Here is a 23,238-nt window from a genome sequence, read left to right on the forward strand (position 1 = left end):
TTGTTTATCCATTCGTCTGTCAGTAGACCCTTGGGTTGTTTCCACCTTTTGGCTATTATGAATAATGCTGCTATGAAAATGGGTATACAGATATCTCTTAGAGTCCCCGCTTTCAATTCTTGGATATATACCTAGGATTGTAATTGCTGCATCATATGGTAGTTCTATATTTAACTTGTTGAGGAATTGCCATATTGTTTTCCACAGTAGCTGCACTGTTACTCATTCCTACCAGCAATGCACAAGAGTTCCCACTTTCTCCACATCCTTGCCAATACTTGTCTTTTTTTTTTTTTTTTTTTTTTTTTTTGGTAATAGTCATCCTAATGGGTGTGAAATAGTATTTCATTGTGGTTTTGATTTGCATTTTTCTAATTATTAGTGATGTTGAGCATCTTTTCATATACTTACTAGCCATTTGTATATTTCTTTGGAGAACTATCTAATTTGCCCCTTTTTGAATTAGGTCATTTTTTTCTTGTTGCTGAGTTTAGCTAACACGCCTTTTGATTTGCAGGTATTTTTAAGAGGGTGTTTGCTGTGTGGTGCCTTATAAATATATGCCCATTTATGTTGTTTATTTAAAGGAAATCTCTGTACAGATAGATATATTAAAAATGAATATGTTTAGGCCAATTGTGGTGACTCACACCTGTAATCCCAGCACTTTGGGAGGCCAAGGTGGGCGGATCACCTGAGGTCAGGAGTTTGAGACCAGCCTGGCCAACATGGTGAAACCCCATCTTTACTGAAAAATACAAAAAATTAGCTGGGCGTGGTGGCACGCACCTGTAGTCCCAGCTACTCAGGAGGTTGAGGCAGGAGAATCACTTGAGCCCAGGAGCCGGATGTTGCAGTGAGCTGAGATCGCACCACTGCATTCCAGTCTGGACAACAGAGCAAGACTCCATCTCAAAAAAAATTAATATGTTTATTATTATATTATATATTGTATTCTATGTTATAATATATGATGTTATCTATATTTTTTTTGTTCCAACAGTATATCCTTTCAGGCTCTGATGACTTCAACCTGTACATGTGGAGAATTCCGGCAGATCCAGAAGCAGGTGAGTATATCCTTCACATGAACATACTGCTATTGCTGGCCCTGTTGACCTTTGGTATGCTGTGCCCTGAGGGGACAGATCTTTAGCAGTAGAGGATAATAATTCTCTTCTTACATAAGCTGTGACCAAAGGAAATTTAAAAATAAAAATTATAAACCAGATTAAACTATATCCCTCAAACATAGCTTTATCTGACATAAATGATGCTTATATTTTTTTCCTCCTAAGAACCTTTCTTCAGACTTCATAGAACTCCTTTATGTCCTTTATTTCCAATCTCCTCCTATTTCACACCTGGATTTTTTTTTTTTTTTTTTTTTTTTTTTTGAGATGGAGTTTCTCTCTTGTTGCTCAGGCCGGAGTGCATTGGTGGTATCTCGGCTCACTGCAACCTCTGCCTCCCAGGTTCAAGTGATTCTCCTGCCTCAGCCTCCTGAGCAGCTGGGATTACAGGCACACGCCACCACACCGGCTAATTTTTTGTATTTTTAGTAGAAACAGGGTTTCACCATGTTGGCCAGGCTGATCTCGAACTCCTGACCTCAGATGATCTCCCCTCCTCAGCCTCCCAAAGTGTTGGAATTACAGGCATGAGCCACCACGCCCAGCCCACACCTGGAATGTTTTTGTCTTGCTTTTACATGCTTTGCTTTTATTATCCATCTTCATATTCTTGCTTATTACTCTACAAACAGTTGGTAGGGCTCTTTCTTTCCTTTGTCCTCCCTGGTCATGTTAACTAAAGGGAGGCTTTCTCTGTTGATGGACAGGTATGTTCCCTGGGGCTTTGTTGACCCAGGATGTCAGAGAAATTAGGAAGAAATATTTCTGCATTTGCTGTAGTTGTATTCTGAAAAAAGCCTACAGCTTTCCGTAAATTTGTATTTAAGCAATCTGAGCTTTCAAAAGTGTGGATCATACCTCTTTGTTCTTTTTACTTGCTGTTTTTTGTTTGTTTGTTTGTTTTACCTTTTTTTTCTTAGGATGGTTTGTTTCTTAATCTTCATTCTTGATAATAGTGTCTTCGTGTGCTCAATGAGTGTTACCTAATGGTAGAAAAATGTCTGTTTTTAATACTCAAACAGCTCAATATAGCCATCTGTTCCAGGTGATATATGACATTAAGCTGAAAAATGGCCTTTAGGAAAATTAGAGTACTATGCCCAGTATATTACACAAAACATGTCTATAGTAGTGCTCAGAGTTTAGGGAAGTTCTTGGCTATTGCTGAATTAACAATATTCTTACCAAATATCTGCCTTTCAAAACCTGTTGAGGCCCACTTTTGGCATAACTCAACATTTGCTGTGGTCTAGTTACTAAACAAGTTACAAAAGGGCTTTTCCCTTTCTAGAATTTAGAAAGCATGAGTGAAACAGCTTACCTTTGAAGCACAAGCAAATGGAACAGCAGTAGTCTACCTGAACAAAAAGTGAAGTTCTAGCACTTGAGGTAGTTGTAGATACAAGTCTCTCACCCCTGTAAATCCTAGCTTGATTGGTTGAGAAGTAATCTTTGGGTTTAATTGTATCTTTTACCTGATCTTGGAAAGCTTTTAATTATTAAGTTAGTATGACTTTAAAAATAGAATGAGGATAATCCTTCTTCTCCCCAGGACTATTCTCTGGAATCTTTTTCAAGTTTGAATAGAGACAATAGGAAAGAATTAGCAATAGTATCATAGGTTTTCTTCTTCTCCCTGCTGCTTTCTTTCTTTCTTTTTTTTTTTTGTAAGAGATAGGGTCTCACTCTCGAGCCCAGGCTGGAGTGGAGTGGCATGACCTTGGTTCACTGTAGCCTCAAACTCTGGGCTTAAGTGATCGTCCCACCTTGGCCTCCCAAAGTGCTGGAAGTATATGGCATGAGCCACTGTGGCTGGCCCCCTGCTGCTTTCTTTACTGATTTAGGATATGGACCATCTAGTCTGCCAGAGCTGCAGTAACAAAGTATCACAGACTGGGTGGCTTAACAGAAATTTATTTTCTCACAGTTCTGCAGGCTAGAAGTCCACGATCAAGGTGCTGGCCAGTTTGATTTCTCTCAGTGTCTCTCTCCTTGGCCACCTTCTCACTATGTTCTCACTTTTCTCTGTGCACATGCATCCCTAGTGTCCCTTGCCCTTCTTATAAGGAAGTTCTCATGTCACCTTCTAGATGTTCTCCAGAGATAGTACCCCTAAGTTTAGTTAGTAGTTCCTTAAAAAATAATTATGTCAATTCCTCTGCTGTACTGATTTTCTCTCCTGAATTTGTTCTACCCCTGTTTATGGATTAACGGAATACATCTAGCAGATTTAGTCTGATCAGGCCAGATAAGAATCTTTGGCTGCTTTATTCTAAAGTGCACTATGCAGTGTTTCAGAAAGTACACCCAATGTCACATAAGCTTTTTTAAAGGCCACAGAACCCATGATCTATTAATACTTTCCACATAGGCTGTGGTTGGTTCTGCATCCCCATCCTTTACTTGGTACTTGGGCTTCTTTGTTCACAAGGACAAGACCTTATGACTATCCCTGTTGTTGGATTCACTAACTGTAATTGAGGGTTTGTTTTATCTGTATCGCTCTTCAGCTCACATCATCAGTCACAGCAAGTCTGTCCCTTTGATCATCATCTTGCTCTGTATGTGTCTAAAGTATCTTTTAAGATTATTTTTTGCATGTCTTGACTCATTTGGGGATTCAGCCCTTCTGCCACTATTCTGACAGATCCCACCCACATTTTTTTTTTTTCTCTTCTCTCTCTTTAAAAAAAAAAAAAAAAGTCAGGGTCTCGCTATGATGCCCAGGCTGGAGTGCAGTGGCTATTCACAGGCACAATCAGAGCATACTACATACAGCCTTGAGCTCCTGGGCTGAAGCAATCTTCCTGCCTAAGCCTCCCAAGTATCTGGGACTACAGGTGCGCGTCACTGTGCCTGGTCTCTTTTATTTTTTCATATTCGTAGAACTTCTCTTTTTCTTTCTATTCTTCCTTCTTGTTCTTTTTTATTACCTCCACTATTTTTGTAATTAAATACTTTTTTAATCAAAGTAATAGAGCTATATAATTTTTAAATCAAATAATATTATAAAGCTTATTTTTTAAAAGCACAGCAGTCCCTTTCTCTACCTTTGCCTATAACATGCTTATAATATTTTTGGATTTTCAATATTAGACATTCTGTGTTGACTTTCTACTATTGAAATCAATCAGTTTCCCAAGACAGGAATCTTCATTCTCCTACGTAGAGAGTATTTGCCTGGTAATTAAACTATGGCTCTAAGAGCCAAATAGGGAAATGAGGCTGTGGGTCTTACAGATCTATATGAAGATTTTTGTTGAATCCTACCCCCCAACTGTGCCTTGTATCCCCAGTCTAAAACCTCTTTGGGTCAGTGTCAGTTGGCAACCCCCAGACTTCTGCTTATGTGGGGAATGGATGGTTTCCTGGCCATGTGGACTCAAGGGAAGAGTTTTAACCATGCTTTATACATGGTTTTAACTCCTCCTGTTTTCAGCCCTACTCTTCAACCTGGCTTCAGGAATACTTGGTACCTCTCATTTTTATATGTAATACCTCAATTTTAAAATGTTGGCAATTAATGCATAGCTATAAAAAATATTTAGCAAAGTTCAGTAAGCCTAACAAGATATCTGTGGGCTGGATGCATCCCTTGAGTTCTAACTTTGAATGCTTAGATGAGGAAAATCTTGTCAGGAAACTCTTAATCCAATCTAATGTATTTTTGACTTAAATAATCATGGGCCAAGGATAAGTGTGTACACATTCATTCAATCATTCATTTTCTCTCTCTGTCTTTCCCTCTTTCTCTCACCTATTGGATATATGATTCTAAGGCAGGCTAGTAAGGGAAAGCTGACTTGCCATTTGTATACCTAATGACATAATCAGAACTAGACTCTAGATGACAAGCAGTCAGCATTTATTTGATGCCTGCTGTGTGTTTCATGTGCGTGCTGAGTGCTGAGAGAATGAGATGGAGAGCAGTCCTGAGTGTTAGCCAAAGTCAAGGCCATCTTTTTCTTCTGCATACTCCTGCTCAGGAAGACTGTTAATCAGTCTTTGTTTTTTTGCTATACAAACTCCAAAGAGATGAAATTTATTTGCGGTATAAACAGTACTATATAGGTCTTTCCAACAGGACTTCCTAGTGGGCTGAGGAGATCATTTCAATATATAAGACCTATATCTACTATAAAACTTGCTACCAGGGAAGATCAGGTCCAATTTTTTAGTTGATTTTAAATAACTCATTCTAAAAATCCCTTTAAAAATTAGAGGAAGGGGCCGGGCGCAGTGGCTCATGCCTGTAATCCTGGCACTTTGGGAGACTGAGGGAGGCGGATCACTTGAGGTCAGGAGTTTGAGACCAACCTGGCCGACATAGTGAAACACTGTCTTTACTAAAAATTCAAAAATTAGCCGGGCATAGTGGTGCACACCCATCATCCCAGCTACTTGGGAGGCTGTGGCAGGAGAATTGCTTGAACCCGGGAGGGAGAGGTTGCAATGAGCCGAGATCGCACCACTGCACTCCAGCTTGAGTGACAGAGGAGACTCCAGCTCAAAAAATAAAAACAAAAAAATAAAAATAAAAATAAGAATTAGAGGAAGGAATAGAACTAGAACTGGGAACTTTGCTGTGGCAAAGAAAAAGTCCATTGGAATATGTCTATGACCTCTAAAGTAGGTAGGAAGGGCATCTGTTTTTATGTGGCAATTCTGAAAATAAAATAAATAGACTAGCAGTTACATATAGAGCCAGAGTTACATGTTGAAAGGAGCATTAGACTTAAAATCATACCTGGATTCAAGTCCTCTAACTTGAACTTAACTACCACTAACTACATGACTGATTTTTAGCAAGTTACATAATAGTATTTGTCTGAGCCTCAGTTTCTTATATAAAATGTCTCCCTCCCCTGCCTTATATTGTGTGATGATTTAATAATCTTGGAAGCTTTCTGAAAACAATGCATATTCAAATATGAGACATTGTTACTGCTATATATAGTAAGATCAGTGTAGATCCATCATTTCCAAAGCATTTTTTCCCTAATAAGTTAGGTATGGAAGTAATGGATTTGGCAATGTGCGGGGAAGGTTGGTAGGTGTCTCTTGAAAATATTTATTTTGCCTTTCCCTTCTCTTTCCCTGAATTCTTGTTAGAAAGGGCTTTAGGGTTTTCACAGGTCAAGTTGCTTTTCTTGAGCTACCTCTTACTCTAAGACCTTCTTATTTATGGAAAGAAGCATAACGTGATAGAGTTGTTAGGACTGGCTTTAAATTCCTGATCCATTTATCTTCCAACTGGGGGCTTTGGAAAAATTTCCTAATCTTACCAAACTCCTGTGAAATAAGGATTTTAACACCACCACCAATAATAGTACTTTCTTAGGATTATTGTGAGAGTACTTAGTAGCTACTGAATGACTGTTATTCCTCACTAAGAAAACCTTCTCGGCTGGGCACAGTGGCACATGCCTGTAATCCCAGCACTTTGGGAGGCTGAGGTGGGAGGATCACTTGATGCCTCAGGAGTTTGAGACCATCCTGAGCAACATAGTGGAATCCTGTCTTCACAAAAAATTTTTTTAAACTAACTGCTACTGGGCACAATGGCTCGTACCTGTAATCCTGGCACTTTGGGAGGCTGAGGCAGGAAGATCAGTTGAGCCCATGAGTTTGAGACCAGCCTGAGCAACACAGCAAGACTGTGTCTCTAATAATAAAAAGAAAGAAAGAAAACTGGGCATGGTGGCATATGCCTGTAGTCCCAGTTGCTCAGGAGGCTGAGGCAGGAGTATTGCTTGAGCCCAGGAGTTTGAGACTGCACACTTCAACAACAGAATGAAAGAATGAGACTCCATGTCTACACTCTCACCTTTTAATAACTCCTTAGAGATCAAGACATTGTCCTTCCTTGCTACCCTCCTGGAATGGCTGATTGAGTTGTTCTTGCATGAAGGCTGCCCTTGACTCATCAGTAGTTCAAGAGAGTTCTCTTATGTGACAAATTTTTCCCTGAATGGAAGGGAAAAACATGTATTTTTACTGCCAAGTCACTGCAACCGCCCCCACTGGCAGTAGGCTGATGAAGTAGGCTGGAAACAGCTGTAAATGCGTTTTTATGGGCCTGCATATGTTTGTGTGCTCTGTCTTCTTTTTCTAGACATGTATTTACTCTCAGTGACTTAGGCCTAGGTATCTGCTTTTTCCTCCCATGTAATTGGAAAAAACAGCTGTTTTTAATTGGTTGCAAGTAGTTGGTTATAAACACATGTGAGGCACATATGATGAAAGAACTCAGCATAACTGACTTTTTTGTGCAACTAAGCATTGATGCCTGTGGAGGTCTTTGAGCTGTACTGACAGCATTGGCTATCCCCATCTGGCTTTTCTCATCTCTTAAGTGGTTATGTGGTCTCCAGGAGGCAGTCACTGCTCTGTCTGTATTGTCAGTATCCTTGATTGTCCTTCTCTTTATGGTTTGAGACTAGAAGACCCTGCAGCTGTTAACTTGGGCCTTTTTGAAATGCTAAGAGGCTTGGTTACCTTTTCTAGATGTACCAGGAAAAGAAGTAGTCTCTTGTCTTGCCGTAAACTTTTTTTTTTTTTTTTTTTTTGAGATGGAGTTTCGTTCTTGTTGCCCAGGCTGGAGTGCAATGGCACGATCTCGGCTCACTGGAACCTCTGCCTCCCGGGTTCAAGCGATTCTCCTGCCTTAGCCTCCTGAGTAGCTGGGTTTACAGGCATGTGCCACCACACCTAGCTAATTTTGTATTTTTAATAGAGACGGGGTTTCTCCATGTTGGTCAGGCTGATCTCGAACTCCCGACCTCAGGTGATCCGCCTGTCTTGGCCTCCCAAAGTGCTGGGATTACAGGCATGAGCTACCACGTCCGGCCCTTGCAGTAAACTCTTAATTCTACCAGTGGAGTCAAGAATGAAACAGATTGTCTTAAATCTGCTTACCAAACCTCATTTTAGCAGACAGCTTTAAGCTTCAAGCTTTATCCCAAAGAGGATGATGAGGGCTTTAATTTCAATTTGTTCACTTATTGAGTATCCTTAGATAAGACATCATGTAAAGCTCTATGGGCCACTGAAAAATGAACATTTTTTTGCCTTCAGAGAGCTTCCAGTATAACAGAGACAACAAAAAGGATGTGCGTGAGCACACACACAGACACATACACTCAATGTAAAAGTGGCTTCTGAGGCCTATAAAAAAGATAATGAAGGAGGTCTTGAAGAGACTTGGGGAGACTGGTAAAATTTTCATGCAGTTAGCATTTCAGAGGACCCTGAAGGATAGGTAGGATTTCAGCCCCTTTATTTCTTTGCTCCTACTTACTACATTATAGTAAAAATGCTGTAAAAGAATATCTAGGCCAGGCGCAGTGGCTCCATGCCTGTAATCCCAGCACTTTGGGAGGCCAAGGCGGGCAGATCCCGAGGTTGAGAGATTGAGACCATGCTGGCCAACATGGCGAAATCCCATCTCTACTAAAAATACAAAAATTAGCTGGGCATGGTGGTGCATGCCAGTAGTCCCAGCTACTTGGGAAGCTGAGGCAGGAGAATCACTTGAACCCCCAGTAGGCGGAGGTTGCAGTGAGATCACACCACTGCACTCCAGCCTGGTGAGATTCCATCTTAAAAAAAAAAAAAAAAAAGAATATCTGGGCTGGATTAGGTGGCTCACACCTGTAATCCCAGCACTTCGGAGGGCCAAGGCAGGAGGATTGTTTGAGCCCAAGAGTTTGAGACCAGCCTGAGCAACATGGCGAAACCCTATCTCTACAAAAAATACAAAAAATTAGCCAGGCGTGGCGCCATGTCCCTATAGTCCCAGCTACTAGGGAGGCTGAGGTAGGAAGATTGCTTGAGCCTGGGAGGTGGGATTACTGTGAGCCAAAATCATGCCACTGCACTCCAGCCTGGGGAACAGAATGAGACCCTGTCTCAAAAAAAAAAAAAAAAAAAAAAAAAAAGATATGAAATTGGCTGCAGGAAGATTGGAGAAAAAGAAACACTTATTGGGTGATGGAACACATATGTGGAGATTTTTTTTTCCTGCATGCTTGTGTTCCACCATCTAATACACTCACATCTTTTCATTTCATCATATATTTATTAAAAACCTTACTCTGTGCTAGGCACAGTTCTAGAGACTAGGGATACAGTGGAGATAGAAGCCCTGCTATCATGGAGCTTATGTTCTAGCAGGGGAAACAATGAACAATAAACATAGTAAAGTACGTAGTATGTTTAAAAGGTTAGAAGTGCTATAGAAAAAGTAGAACAGAGTAAGGAAGATAGAAAGTGGTATTGGGCGGCCTGGGGTGGTATTGGGGGCCTGGGGTGTTGCAGTTGTATACAGAATATTTAGTATAGGCCTTATTGAGAAGTTCATATCTGAGTAAAAGCCTCAAAGTGCTTAAGGAGCTGGCCATGCAGAAATTTGGTAGAAGAGCATTTCAGGGAGAGCCAGCATGAAGGTCCTGAAGTAAGAGTATACCTGGTGTATTTGATAAACAGCAAGGAAGTCAAGGTGTTAAGGCAGAGTAGGGGATGGGGATAATAGTGGGAGATGAAGTCAGTGATGAGTGAAGCAAGGCGGGTGTGCAATTCATGTAAGCTCTTACTGAGGAAATGGGGTGACATTAGAGGATTTCGAGCAGAGGAATGGCATGATCTGACTTGTTTTAAAAGGATCACTCTGGCTGCTGAGTTGAGGATTGATGGTAGGAATGGGGCTGCCAAGAATAGAAATGAGAACTAGTAGGGGTCTCATTTGATACAGGTGAATGGTGATGATGGCTTGAACCAGGGTAATAGAGGTTGGATTCTAGATACATTTTGAAGGTAAAACCATCAGGATTTCCTCAAAGATCGAGGAAGAGGGCAGTGCAGGTAGTTCAAGATGTTTCTTAAACATCCAGGTAGAAATGTTGAATGGTTTGAAGGTCTAGAGTTCAAGAGAAAGGTCTGGACTAGAAATAACAATTTTAAGTTTGGATAACATGTAGATAGTATAAAGCCATAAGACTGGGTGAGCTTACCAAATAAGTGTGTATATTTAGTCAGGATTGAGCCCTTAAGGTATTCCAATCTTTAGAAGTCAAGGGGAGGAAGCTGGGTATGGTGGCATGCACCTGTAGTCCAGCTACTTGAGAGACTGAGGTGGGAGGATCACTTGAACCTATTAGTTCAGGGTTGTAATGTGCTGTGATTCCAACTGTGAGTAGCCACTGCACTCCAGCCTGGGCAGCATAGCAAGAAAACAAAAAGGAATCAAGGAGAGTATCCAAAAAGGAGATCAAGAAGGAGTGACCAATTGAGGCAGAAGGAAAACCAAGAGAGGGTGATCCTAGGAAATCAAGTGAAGAAGCAACTAACTATGTTGAATGTTGCTGATAAATCAAATAAGAAGAGTTCAGATGAAGACTGAATTAACCATTGGATTTTTTGGTGAATAGCATATGCTGTCATATACTAAATTTTCCCAAGTCCAAATCATTCATATTGCTCAGGGAAGGACTAGGTAATTAACAGAGATTTGATGTCCATTTTATCATTTGAATAACTACTGTTATCTGGTTTTCAACTTCTCCCCTACAAAGTACTACTACCCTTTTAGGTATCTGTTCACAGTCTTGCCTTATCAGTACGTTGTTCGGGATGGTTTGATACCCCAGCCTAGAGCTGCCAGATAAGGTTCTTCATGAAGTACTGAAAGCATTTCCTATACCATAATCTGTCTTTTTAGCCTGATGATGGAGTTGTTGTTTGTTTGTTTGTTTGCTTTTTGAGACGGCGTCTCCGTCTGTTGCCAGGCTGGAGTGCAGTGACACAATCTCGGCTCACTGCAACCTCTGCCTCCCAGGTTCAAGTGATTCTTCTGCCTCAGCCTCCCACATAGCTGGAACTACAGGCATGCGCCACCACGCCCCACTAATTTTTGTATTGTTATTAACGTAGAGATGGGGTTTCACCATGTTGGCCAGGATGGTCTTGATCTCTTGACCTCATGATCCACCTGCCTTGGCCTCCCAAAGTATTGGGATTAGAGTCATGAGCCACTGGATGATAGAGTTTTTTAAATAGCACTCTTAACAGTGTTCTTCACTAATTTCCATTTAGCAATCATTTATCACGTCTCCTTCTTACATACCTTGCTCTATTCTTACTATCTTGTATATGTCAACATCTAAATCTCAGAAGACCAAGGTTCTTCTTCATGAAGGTCATTGCTCTATTGTTTACAAATGCAAGGTTTATCTCCTGCTGTCATAAGTTTTTGTCTTCTGTCAGCCCCTTCCAGTCTTTTGGCCCCTGTTCTAAGTTCCTCACTATTGCCTTCACACTTAATTTCTTCCCACTCTTACAAAGGTATTTGTTCCACCTATTATAGTCATGAGCCACTTAATAATGAGGATGCATTCTGAGAAATGTGTCATTAGGTGATTTGTTGTGCAAAATTCATAGGGTATATTTACACAAATCTAGATGATAAAGCATATACACACCTAGGCTGTGTGGTATAGCCTATTGCTTCTAGTCTACAAACCTGTATAGCATGTGACTATACTGAATACTGTAGGCAGTTGGACACAATGGTAAGTGTTTGTGTATCTAAACATAACTAAACATAGAAAAGACACAGTGAAGATACAGGATTGTTTTTTAGATTTTTGTTGTTGTTTCTGTGGTTGTGTGTGTGTGTGTGTGTGTGTGTGTGTGTGTTTGAGACAGTCTTGCCCTGTGTGTGTGTTTGAGACAGTCTTGCTCTGTCACCTAGGCTGGAGTACAGTGGTGTGATCTGAGCTCACTGCAACCTCCAACTTCCGGATTCAAGCAATTCTCATGCTTCAGCCTCCCGAGTAGCTGAGATTACAGATGTGCACCACCACAGCCGGCTAATTTTTGTATGTTTAATAAAGACAGGGTTTTGCCATGTTGACCAGGCTGGTCTCAAAACTCCTGGCCTCATGTGATACGCCCACTTTGGCCTCCGAAAGTGCTGGGATTACAGGCGTGAGCCACTGCTCCTGGCCAATATACAGTATTATAATCTTATGGGACCACTGTCATTGACTGAAACATCATTATGCAGCACATGACCATAATGGGGTTGCAAGGAAAGGGCAAAAAGTCCAAAGATTCTGGCAAGAAAATTAATCCTGGTGTTTTGTCCAGGTTGCATTTGGGATTGATTTCAGTACAGAGTACTTAAGTGGTCTCTTTTATAGCCCAAAGTGCCATGATTGCTAAGTTGCTATTAGACCAAGACATCAAGAAATCTTGACCACATTGCTTTCAGCATTTGAGTGAAAAACATACTCATTCTTGGAGGACTTCATGAAGCAAATGAACTTGACACTAAACAAAAGCAACTGAAATTGGCTAGAAATGGGAATAGTATTCTGACTCTTCAAAGGCCTGAGGCAGTAAACCCCTGGCTGAATGTGATGGAAGTGGGCCATAAGTAGAGAAGGGAGGGAAATTAGGACATACACATTTCCCTTGGTGTTCTCTAAGGAGACATTTGGCCTTGGCATTTAGAAAGATCTTTATCTGAATTTTGAGCAAGTTGTTTTCCCTTGGGATCCTGGGGTGTCCTAAGGTAGTAAGTGGATCACTGATACTGAAATTCTTTGAGATACCTTGTTCTAATTTTCTTTTCTGAAATCTTGCAATAGATATGGTTATAGTCTTTCCCACCCCCCTACCATCTCTTCTAAATCAAATAAAGATTAATATATGGAGACTTTGGCCTCAACTTAGGAACTAAACTTAAAAAGAGGGTATCAGCTGGTTGGGCGCGGTGGCTCATGCCTGTAATCCCAGCATTTTGGGAGGCCAAGGCAGACAGATTATGAGGTCAGGAGTTGGAGACCAGCCTGACCAACATAGTGAAACCGCATCTCTACCAAAAATACAAAAAAATTAGCTGAGTGTAGTGGCATGCGCCTGTAATCCTAGCTATTCAGGAGGCTGAGGCAGGAGAATTGCTTGAACCCAGGAGGTGGAGGTTGCAGAGAGCCAAGATTGTGCCACTGCACTCCAGCCTGGGCAACAGAGCAAGAGTCCATCTCAAAAAAAAAAAAAAAAAAAGTGTCAGCACATTTGGCTAAGCCTACCAAAGCAGATGGCCCAGGGAAATGACTGTTGGTTTATACAGAATTTTATAAACAAATGGCAGCTCAGGAATGAGTCAGATCCTTTTTCCTGGGTATGTGGTATTTTATTTATTGGTACCCATTATTAGCAATTCGGTCAGGACAGTTCAACAACCAAGGGGGTGAGGTTGATCCTTACCTGGGCCCTTACCCACAGTCTTAAGAGATGACCCTGAAGGGAGATTATGTGGGTTATATAGTTCTTGGATAAAAATATGCCCTTCCTAACTCCTTCCAATTTAATCCTACTATCGACCAGCACAGTCTGGTTAGATGACAGAGGAAAGGAGACCCTAGACTCTTTCTGATATTGGCATTTTGACTTTAGCTATTTCAGATTAAAGGAGAAGCTATCTGGCTTATACAGATACCTAGGATGAATCTCAAAAAAATATTGTATGTAAACTGTTCAGTAGCAGTTGTATTCAATCATCTCAAACCTGGGAACCAGGAAAGAAACTATGAAAAACCTCTCTGAAGTCATTTATTGCTATGATTGTACACAGTCTTGGTTACCTTAAACAAATGGCCACTATAATTCTGCCTGTACCTGTTTTCACCATCAGTCTCTGAGTTTATTGATTTCCTCTTCTTTTTCAGATTTCCTAGGTACCAGTGTGGGTGGAAAGAAGGAAAAAAAAGACCTCGTGTTAAAATTGCTACCAAGAAGAGAAATCAGGGCTGGGCGCGGTGGCTCACGCCTGTAATCCCAGCACTTTGGGAGGCCGAGGCGGGTGGATCACGAGGTCAGGAGTTCAAGGCCAGCCTGGCCAAGATGGTGAAACCCCGTCTCTACTGAAAATACAAAAATTAGCCAGGCGTGGTGGTGGGCGCCTGTAATCCCAGCTACTCAGGAGGCTGAGGCAGAGAATTGCTTGAACCTGGGAGGTGGAAGTTGCAGTGAGCCCTGATCGAGCCACTGCGCTCCAGCCCGGGCAACAGATCAAGACTCCATCTCAAAAAAAAAAAAAAAAAAAGAGAGATCATATTGCCTGAAAGTGCAATAGAAACAGTTTTTCCATGATCTGAATTTTCAGACATTGATACCCTTCGACTATTCTTTAGATCTGAAAGTTACTTTAATTGTGTTCCAAGTCAGAAAGATTGGTTTGGTTGATGCACTTTAGTTCTATGATAGCTGATTCTTTGTGAGACCTTCCATCTGTCCTCTTTTGACATACTTATTCTAAAATTGCTCTCTTTTCAAACACTATTCATTCAGCAAGTATTTATGCACCTGGTGGACTTTGGACATTGCACCCCAGGTTCTAGGTACGCAAGAGTAAGACAGATCCAGTTCTACTCTCATTGTATACTAGTGTCAGTGATGTGATGAAATGGCTTATGGTAATGCTATAGAGCTTGTGCTTGGGATACCATTGAATACAGTGCCCCTTCTTTTAATTTAGGACTTCAGAAGAAAACCACCTATCTAATAACTGCCAGAAAGATTTAGAAATCTAAATCTTCTGAATGTAAGCTTCTGACTCCATTCCTGTTCAAACTTTTCCATCTTCCAAAGGCAGCTGATATCGTGGAAAGCATATTAGGCACTGTAGCCAGACTTTGGTTGAAATCTTGGCTCTGCCATTTTCTAGCTTTGTGACTTGGGATAAGTCACTTAAATTCCCCTACATCCCCCCCCGCCCCGCCTTTTTTTTTTTTTTTTTTTTTTGAGATGGAGTCTCGCTCTGTCGCCCAGGCTGGAGTACAGTGGCTGGATCTCAGCTCACTGCAAGCTCTGCCTCCCGGGTTTACGCCATTCTCCTGCCTCAGCCTCCCGAGTAGCTGGGACTACAGGCACCCGCCACCTCGCCCAGCTAGTTTTTTTGTATTTTTTAGTAGAGATGGGGTTTCACCGTGTTAGCCAGGATGGTCTCGATCTCCTGACCTCGTGACCCGCCCGTCTCAGCCTCCCAAAGTGCTGGGATTACAGACGTGAGCCACCGTGCCCGGCCCATCCCCCCTTTTTATGAGGCAGTAGGATTAAACAAGAGACTGTTGCTAGATTTAAATCAAAGTTTCTTTGCTAACCACCCTACTGGGACAAGAGGTAGAAGTAGGATGTTAAAAAAGTAAAATTCAGAGGAGACCCATGAGCAGAAATGCTACTTGTCATAATTAACCTTATCTAGAAGAAATAGACCCAAAGGAACTTTTGGGGGATGGTAGGATCTCTCTGTCAAGACAACTATCTTGGGGTTCTTTAGATTCCTATTTATCCCTCTTCCCTAATTCTCTCTAGTTTATTTTCATTTTGACTAGGCCCAGCTTCCCTTTCATCCCACCTTAGGAACCCGGTGCACTCAGACCGCCTAGAGGTTCCCACAATGGCAGTGTACGTCAGTGCCTAACTTTTCCTCATCCTCTTTCTCCATGAAAAATACACTAATCCTGTGTCCTAGTCCCTTTCTTTTTTTATGGTTTATTAGCAAACTTGATGTTGGGCTGAGATATGAATATGATAAATATGTTTTCCATTCTGGACAATTCAAATATTATTAATGTCAAATATGGAGAAAAGTTTTGTCACCCACCAAATAGACTGAGCACCTAAAGCTGGCTGAGTGAGCAGATGGGTGCAGTCTGGAACCTTTTGCTGTCATAAAAAAGATATGTACATGGCAATAAGGAGGTATCTCTTCCATGAGACAAAGGAGAGTTGTGTTAGGGGACCAAAAGCAGAAGGTAGCCCTAGAGCCATACTATTTTGGGGGAAGGGACATTGTTGTAGTCTTTTTCTCTCTAAACACAGACATTGAGAAATATTTGGAATGAGTATTTGTACAAGGTGGAGTTGGGAGTGGAGGGAGGCACTTGGAGCACAGATTGTCTAATGATACTTTGCGGCCTGGTGGAGCCATGCTCCTGGTAGGGACTAAGAGGTGATTTCTTGAGTAGATAAATGAACACTCATTTGTTTGTGTCTGGATGCATCACATTTTGCCAGTTAGCCAAGGGCACATGTTTTTCTGTGTGTACTGAGTTGTCTCATTGCTCAGAAGGAACTTGATCAGAATTTATGTGCATGTGTTCTGGAAGGGTATGATATCATTACCAGTGCAGTGGAACCTTTGAATTTATCCCAAGTTCATAAATGATAACATGTTTATCTGTGTTATAAGTTCCAGGCCTCTGGCACTTTTCTCATTCACTGAAGAAGGAAGCCTACAGGATGGTCCTTAAAATGCAGCTTCTATCGATGTCCTCTTGACTTTAATCTATACATGGTATCTTTAAGTCCCACTCTCTAATTCTTATTTTCAGTACTTGGACCCTGCTTATTATGAAAGTAATCCAAATCTTCTTTCTTTCTGTATCCTTAGTTCTCCCTGCTATTGGGGGGAGGGGTGAGGAAGTATTCTCTCTATTATTTCCCCCAGTGGTTTTGGTTTTTATGGGGTTTTTTGTTTTGTTTTGTTTGCTGTCTTCATCATAGAAACTGAGGGCAAATGGATTAGCCATGTTTTTTGTACGTTTAAGTCATTATATGCTTCTGATTCTGCATGTCCCTGGTTCAGCTGCCTAACTATTCCCAAGCAGTTCAGTCTCATTTTGCTCATGATTGGCCTTTTCTAAGGTAGCACTTGGATTCTATCTTGGGGATCAAAAATTTGAGAAATTTTTAAGTGGCTTTGGTTTCATTGACAATGGAATTACAGTGGGTGGGTGTGGGCAATGCTTAAAGGCTAAATAAAGGCTCTTCATAAGAGCACATATGCTGAGAGGTGTTTCTTCTTCTCTCTTTCCATAGCAACTTATCTGTAAGATTAAGCATTCTGCTGGTGGTATAATCAAAAAATCTTAGCTCCCATTCAGAGCTGTTTATCTGCCGTTACTGGAACCTATTTACGTTCGTTCATTTCATCATCTGATTTTTGTTTCCTTCTGTTTTCCCAGGTGGCATTGGTAGGGTGGTCAACGGAGCCTTCATGGTGCTGAAAGGGCATCGATCTATTGTTAACCAAGTCCGATTTAATCCCCACACCTACATGATCTGTTCTTCTGGTGTAGAAAAGATTATCAAGGTGAGGCACCTTCCCCTTCTGTCCTTTTAGAGAAATTCTCGCAATTTATAATTAGAAGAAACTAGAACAATATATGTAGGACCTCATATCTAAACATACTAAAGGTCTATCAGAATTCTCAGATTTTGACATATTATAAAATATTAGAAAGCTGATATTAAAAAAGTGATGCCAGGCATACTGACAGTACCTGTAGTCCCAGCTACTTGGGAGGCTGAGGCAGGAGGATCACTTCGACCTAAGAGTTTGAGACCAGCCTGGGAAACATAGCAAGACACCATCTTAAAAAATAAAAAATAAAAAAAGAAGAGAGAAAGAAAGAAAGGTGATTTAAAATGCTCTTTTCAGAACCATTTAGTTTTTCATTTTAAAAAGTTTTTTTAGAGACAGGGTGTTGCTATGTTGCCCAGGCTGTACCTAAACTTCTGGGCTCAACCAGTCCTTCTGCCTGAGCCCCCCAAAGTAGCTGGAACTACAGGCATACACCACTGTACCTGGCTTGGAACCATTTTTTTTTTTAAACTAATCACTAGGCTTTGAAACAGACATTGTCTTCTAGACACTACCTTGTGTGCTGCAACATTTTCAAAGGCGTTTGGCCTTGAGTATAATGAATTCTGTTTTCCAGACCTCATCTGGAGGTTAGGAGAGCCACTATCCCCTCAGTTACTTTGTATGTACTTTGCATTAATTGCCGTCCTAATACGGCATGGATAAAACTAATGATTGCCAGAATCATAATTAAATTGTCTCAGAAGATATCAAAAAAACTACTGCATGTGGTTGTAATTGAGGCTACTTGGGTAGCTCTGAATACTGAATACTTGCATCATTTGCACATTGGCTGAATGAACTCACCTCTGCTAAGAAATGTTTTTATAGCTGCAAAAGTGGGTCCTAGCCTGGCCTGTGTCCACAGAAGGATGACCCACTGCCCATCACTTGTATTCAAGTTGCTAGTACCATTTTTTCCACATCTGAGAAAATGAGAATTCAGGGTAAATGATTAATTCTGGACGTCCCTGAGATAATGACTTTTAAGTAAGGATAGGTGATGTTCCTGCCAAAAGCTAAAATACTTTGATTTTGGCTGGGTGTAGTGCATCACACCTGTAATCCCAGTACTTTGGGAGGCTGAGGCAGGAGGATCACTTGAGCCCGGGAGTTTGAGACGAGCCTGGGCAATATAGTGGGACCCAGTCTCTAAAAAAAATTTAAAAATTAGTGTATACCTGTAGTCTTAGCTACTCGGGAGGCTGAGGCTAAGGGATTGCTTGAACCTAGGAGGTCGTGCTACAGTGAACCATATTCCCACCACTGCACTCCAGCCTAGGCAACAGAGTGACACCCTATTTCAAAAAAAAAAAAAAATTCCTCAATTTTTTAATTAAAATGACTTTGAAAACCTGAGAGTTTTCAGAGAAAAACATAAAAATTGACTTGTGATTATTTTATTTCATAATTTTCATTTTCTTTTGTTCTTAAAAAATAATAACTATCCAGAGCTAAATCAAGTTGTACTTGATGGCAGGGGGCAGCTGTCAGAAATAAAATATTGAGGCCAGGTGTGGTGGCTCATGCCTGTAATCCCAACACTTTAGGAGGCCGAGGCAGGTGGATCATCTGAGGCCAGGAGTTCGAGACCAGCCTGGCCCAAACAGTGAAACCCTGTCTCTACTAAAAATACAAAAATTAGTCGGGTGTGGTGGTGTGTGCCTGTAGTCTCAGGTACTCAGGAGGCTGAGGCAGGAGGATTGCTTGAACCCAGGAGGCGGAGGTTGTAGTGAGCCAAGAGTGTGACACTGCACTCCAGCCTGAGTGACAAAGCGAGACTCTATCTCCAAAAAAAAAAAAAATATATATATATATATATATATGTATATATAATATTGGCATGTAGGTCAGTATTTTTATTCGCCCTTAGTCCAACTTCCTTGATTTAGGCTTTGCTGGTCCTATGGATCAGAGCTGACTTTCATGGCAGCACACATTTCCCTGTGGGGCTAGAATGAGGAAATCATTTTTACTGACTTTTTCTTTTTACAGATGATGAGACTTAAATTATAAATTAACTGTCCAAGGTCACACAGCTAATTGGTGGCAAAGCTAGGATAGAGCCCCCTGCCCTTTGTTCTTCCCAGTATACCACCACATTTGCCATGCTGGTGGGAAGGCAGCAAGCAGCCCAATTCCCCTGCTGGATTCGATCTTTTCAACAGGGCAGTCATTGAAATGGTCCAGTTCCTTGCATTGCTTTCCCCTTTCCTTTGGCTGATGACTGATGGGTTGTAATGTGTCCTCTCCAGGCCTGTTGATGTGATTCTCTTTCTCAGAGAACTTTCTGCTTGGCCATCTCCTTTACCAGAGGAATTCCTGTTTGAGTGTGCACTCTGGGATGCTTCTATGATAAGTCTCCCTATTTATTGTTTAGTCAACTGAAGTCCTTACCCTAAATGTCGTATGTTGCAAACTAGCCAGGTTCTCAGAGGAAAAAGAAAAAAGTGTTTTCTCTGTGAGGTTATCCAGACTGAACTATGGAGCTCACCGCTCCCTGGTTTGCATGGGATCTGAACCCTGTTCCACCAGGAGGCACATTTAGCCCTTTGAAACATTAAGTATGTACAGATGATCATAGTGAGAAGGAAAGCAGAAAGCTCTGGAGTCCTCAGCTTTGCTGTCTCATAGGTGTCATCCCCATTCACAGTCTGGCTGGGAATGACATAGCACTAAGCATTGCAGGAAGGGAGGTGGTAAGGAGAAGGATGAGACCAACAGCCATGCTGGCCTCATCTCAATTGGAATTACTGCCTCACCCTGCACTTACATTATCCTGAAAGGCCACTGAGTCTCGACCCTTGGTTCTGTCTCCCATCTGGAAAATGAGGGTGCTGACAGTGACTTGCCACCCAGGAATGCCTTATGAATTACCTGTGCCTAACTCCTATTTTAATAAATGTCACTTTCCTGCCTGCTATTTCTGAGAGGATCAGTGGCTCACAGAGCATTAGCCAACACTTTCTGGTACAGCCTGAGACCTGCTTTTCTCTCTCTACTCACCCTTCTCTCTGTCCTTGTCCTTTACTGCCACCTTCCTGGCTAGGAGAAGAGTCCCATTGTCAGGAACGACACAGGGAAACCCCATCTCTACAAAAAATTTAAAACTTAGCCAGGTGTGGTGGTGCCTACTATGGTCCCAGTTACTCGGGAGGCTGAGGTGGGAGGATCACTTGGGCCCAGGATTGAAGCTGCAGTGAGCCGTGTTCATGCACTGCACTCCAGCGTGGGTGACATAGCGAGACCCTTTCCCAAAAATAAAAGTGTGTCGTGATCACTTGTGTAACTCAAACACTTGTCACTTAATTGTTTTCCGTGTTTATGATGTTTGAATAAGAATTGAACTGCATCCTTTTTCTCAGGAGCCCCTTAAGCTAAACTTCACTGTGCATGGAGAGGAAAATACTTGTTTCATCTCTCGTCTTGCCTCTTCACGTCTTTCTTTCTTTTCCTTCTTTTCTTTTCTTTTTTTTTTTTTTTAAATTGAGACAGGATCTTACTGTGTCACCCAGCAGGCTGGAGTACAGTGGCACAGTCATGGTTCACTGTAGCCTCAACCTCCCCAGGCTTAGGTGATCCTCCTACCTCAGGCTCCTGAGTAGCTGGGACTTCAGATGCACACCACCACTCCTGGCTAATTTTTGTATTCTTGTGTAGAGACGGGGTTTTGCCATGTTGTGCAGGTTGGTCTCAAATTCCTGGGCTCAAGCGATCCTCCTGCTTTGGCTTCCCAAAGTGCTGGGATTACAGGTGTGAGCCACCACGCCTGGCTCTTTTTTTTTTTTTTTTTGAGACGGAGTCTCTCTCTGTCGCCCAGGCTGGAGTGCAGTGGTGCGATCTCGGCTCACTGCAAGCTCCGCCGGGTTCACGTCATTCTCCTGCCTCAGCCTCTGGAGTAGCTGGGACTACAGGTGCCCACCACCACGCCCGGCTAATTTTTTGTATTTTTAGTAGAGGCGGGGTTTCACCAAGTTAGCCAGGATGGTCTCGATCTCCTGACCTTGTGATCCGTGTGCCTCGGCCTCCCAAAGTGCTGGGATTACAGGCGTGAGCCACTGCGCCTGGCCAACGTCTGGCTCTTTCTCATGAACTTTGCCCCATGATGAGACATGTCTAGCCATATATATATATATATATATATATATATATATATATATAAATATATATATATATATATATATATATAAATATATATATATATAAATATATATATAAATATATATATATATATAAATATATATATATATAAATATATAAATATATATATATATATATATATATTTTTTTTTTTTTTTAGACAGGGTTTTGCTCTTGTCGCCCAGGCTGGAGTACAGTGGCGCGATCTCGGCTCACTGCAACCTCCTCCTCCCGGGTTCAAGCAATTCTCCTGCCTCAGCCTCCTGTGTAGCTGGAACTACAGGCACCCGCCACCTTGCCCGGCTAGTTTTTTGTATTTTTTTAGTAGAGACGGGGTTTCACCGTGTTCGCCAGGATGGTCTCCATCTTCTGACCTCGTGATCCGCCCGTCTTGGCCTTCCAAAGTGCTGGGATTACAGGCTTGAGCCACCGCGCCCGGCCTACCAAGCCCATTTTTAAGTTCCAATGTATTACTACCCCAGTAGTAGTATTAATAGTGTATACCTGTAGTCTTAGCTAATTTTTGTGTTTTTGGTAGAAACAGGGTTTTACCATGTTGGCCAGGCTGGTCTTGAACTCCTGACCTCAAGTGATCCACCCACCTCAGCCTCCCAAAGTGCTGGGATTACAAGCTTGAGCCACTGCGTCTGACTGCCACATTTAACATGTAACGGGAAGTTGGTTTTTTCATTGATTCCCTTCTGAGTTGTTAACTTTCCAGTGTAAAGAAATTACCAATTTCACAAATGGTTGGAATTGATATATTAATATTAGGACCAAGAAAATAGGGACGGTCAGTACTTATAATGTTCAGAAGTCTCTCTGAGGGTGGGTTTTAACATTCTGGTTGAGGCATTCAATTGCCAAATGAAAGAGAAGACATCACATTTATTGGTGTTGGGTATAGGCTTTGGTATCATTCTCATTTACACATATGAGAAACAGGCTTTCAAGTGTGAGGTCATTTGCTCAGGGCCACAGGAAATGACAGGGCTGGGGTTCCTACCTGCTCCCCTTACTCCTGAAGTGCTGTAAGTCCCTTGAGGATTGAAGACTGGCAGTCTGGAGTGAAGGTTTTGTTTTGCTCTGAATCTTAGGATTGCATGAGACCCATCTAATCTACTGTTTAGAGGAAGGAGCTGAGTGTCACCCACTAACTAGGAGTGAGTGGGAATCCACACTCAAGACTCCTGCCTCTTAATCCTGCATTTCACTCCATTACTCCAGGCTTCAGGAATGAACAGTCTACCTCAGCTTAATACATTCCAGAGCCCAAACACAAACTAACTTTCGGTGTTACGACTTTCATTCCTGAAGGGAAAATGTGGAGCTGGGGTAGTAATACATTGGAACTTAAAAATGGGCTTGGTAGGCCGGGCGCGGTGGCTCAAGCCTGTAATCCCAGCACTTTGGAAGGCCAAGACGGGCGGATCACGAGGTCAGAAGATGGAGACCATCCTGGCGAACACGGTGAAACCCCGTCTCTACTAAAAAAATACAAAAAACTAGCCGGGCAAGGTGGCGGGTGCCTATAGTCCCAGCTATTCGGGAGGCTGAGGCAGGAGAATGGCATAAACCCGGGAGACAGAGTTTGCAGTGAGCCGAGATCGCGCCACTGCACTCCAGCCTGGGCGACAGAGCGAGACTCTGTCTCAAAAATAAATAAATAAATAAATAAATAAATAAATAAATAAAAATAAAAATGGGCTTGGTGAGGAGTTAAGCCAGCATCTCACTGTTGTTATTTTGTACTTT

The 23,238-nt window shown here is 41.8% G+C and overlaps 1 protein-coding gene across 5 annotated transcripts in view; it reads left to right on the forward strand.

Moving 5' to 3' along the window:
- DCAF5 (DDB1 and CUL4 associated factor 5) overlaps nt 1–23,238 on the forward strand; it is a 110,659-nt gene that overhangs the window by 80,820 nt on the left and 6,601 nt on the right. For all 5 annotated transcript variants that reach the window (XM_030930203.1, XM_030930204.1, XM_030930206.1 and 2 more), the window contains exons 7-8: nt 1,004–1,070; nt 17,165–17,292. In XM_030930203.1, coding sequence (XP_030786063.1) covers nt 1,004–1,070; nt 17,165–17,292 — 195 coding nt within the window. The remainder of the gene's footprint in view (nt 1–1,003; nt 1,071–17,164; nt 17,293–23,238) is intronic.

Source organism: Rhinopithecus roxellana, chromosome 5, assembly GCF_007565055.1.
Source record: "Rhinopithecus roxellana isolate Shanxi Qingling chromosome 5, ASM756505v1, whole genome shotgun sequence".
NCBI classification, from domain to species: domain Eukaryota; kingdom Metazoa; phylum Chordata; class Mammalia; order Primates; family Cercopithecidae; genus Rhinopithecus; species Rhinopithecus roxellana.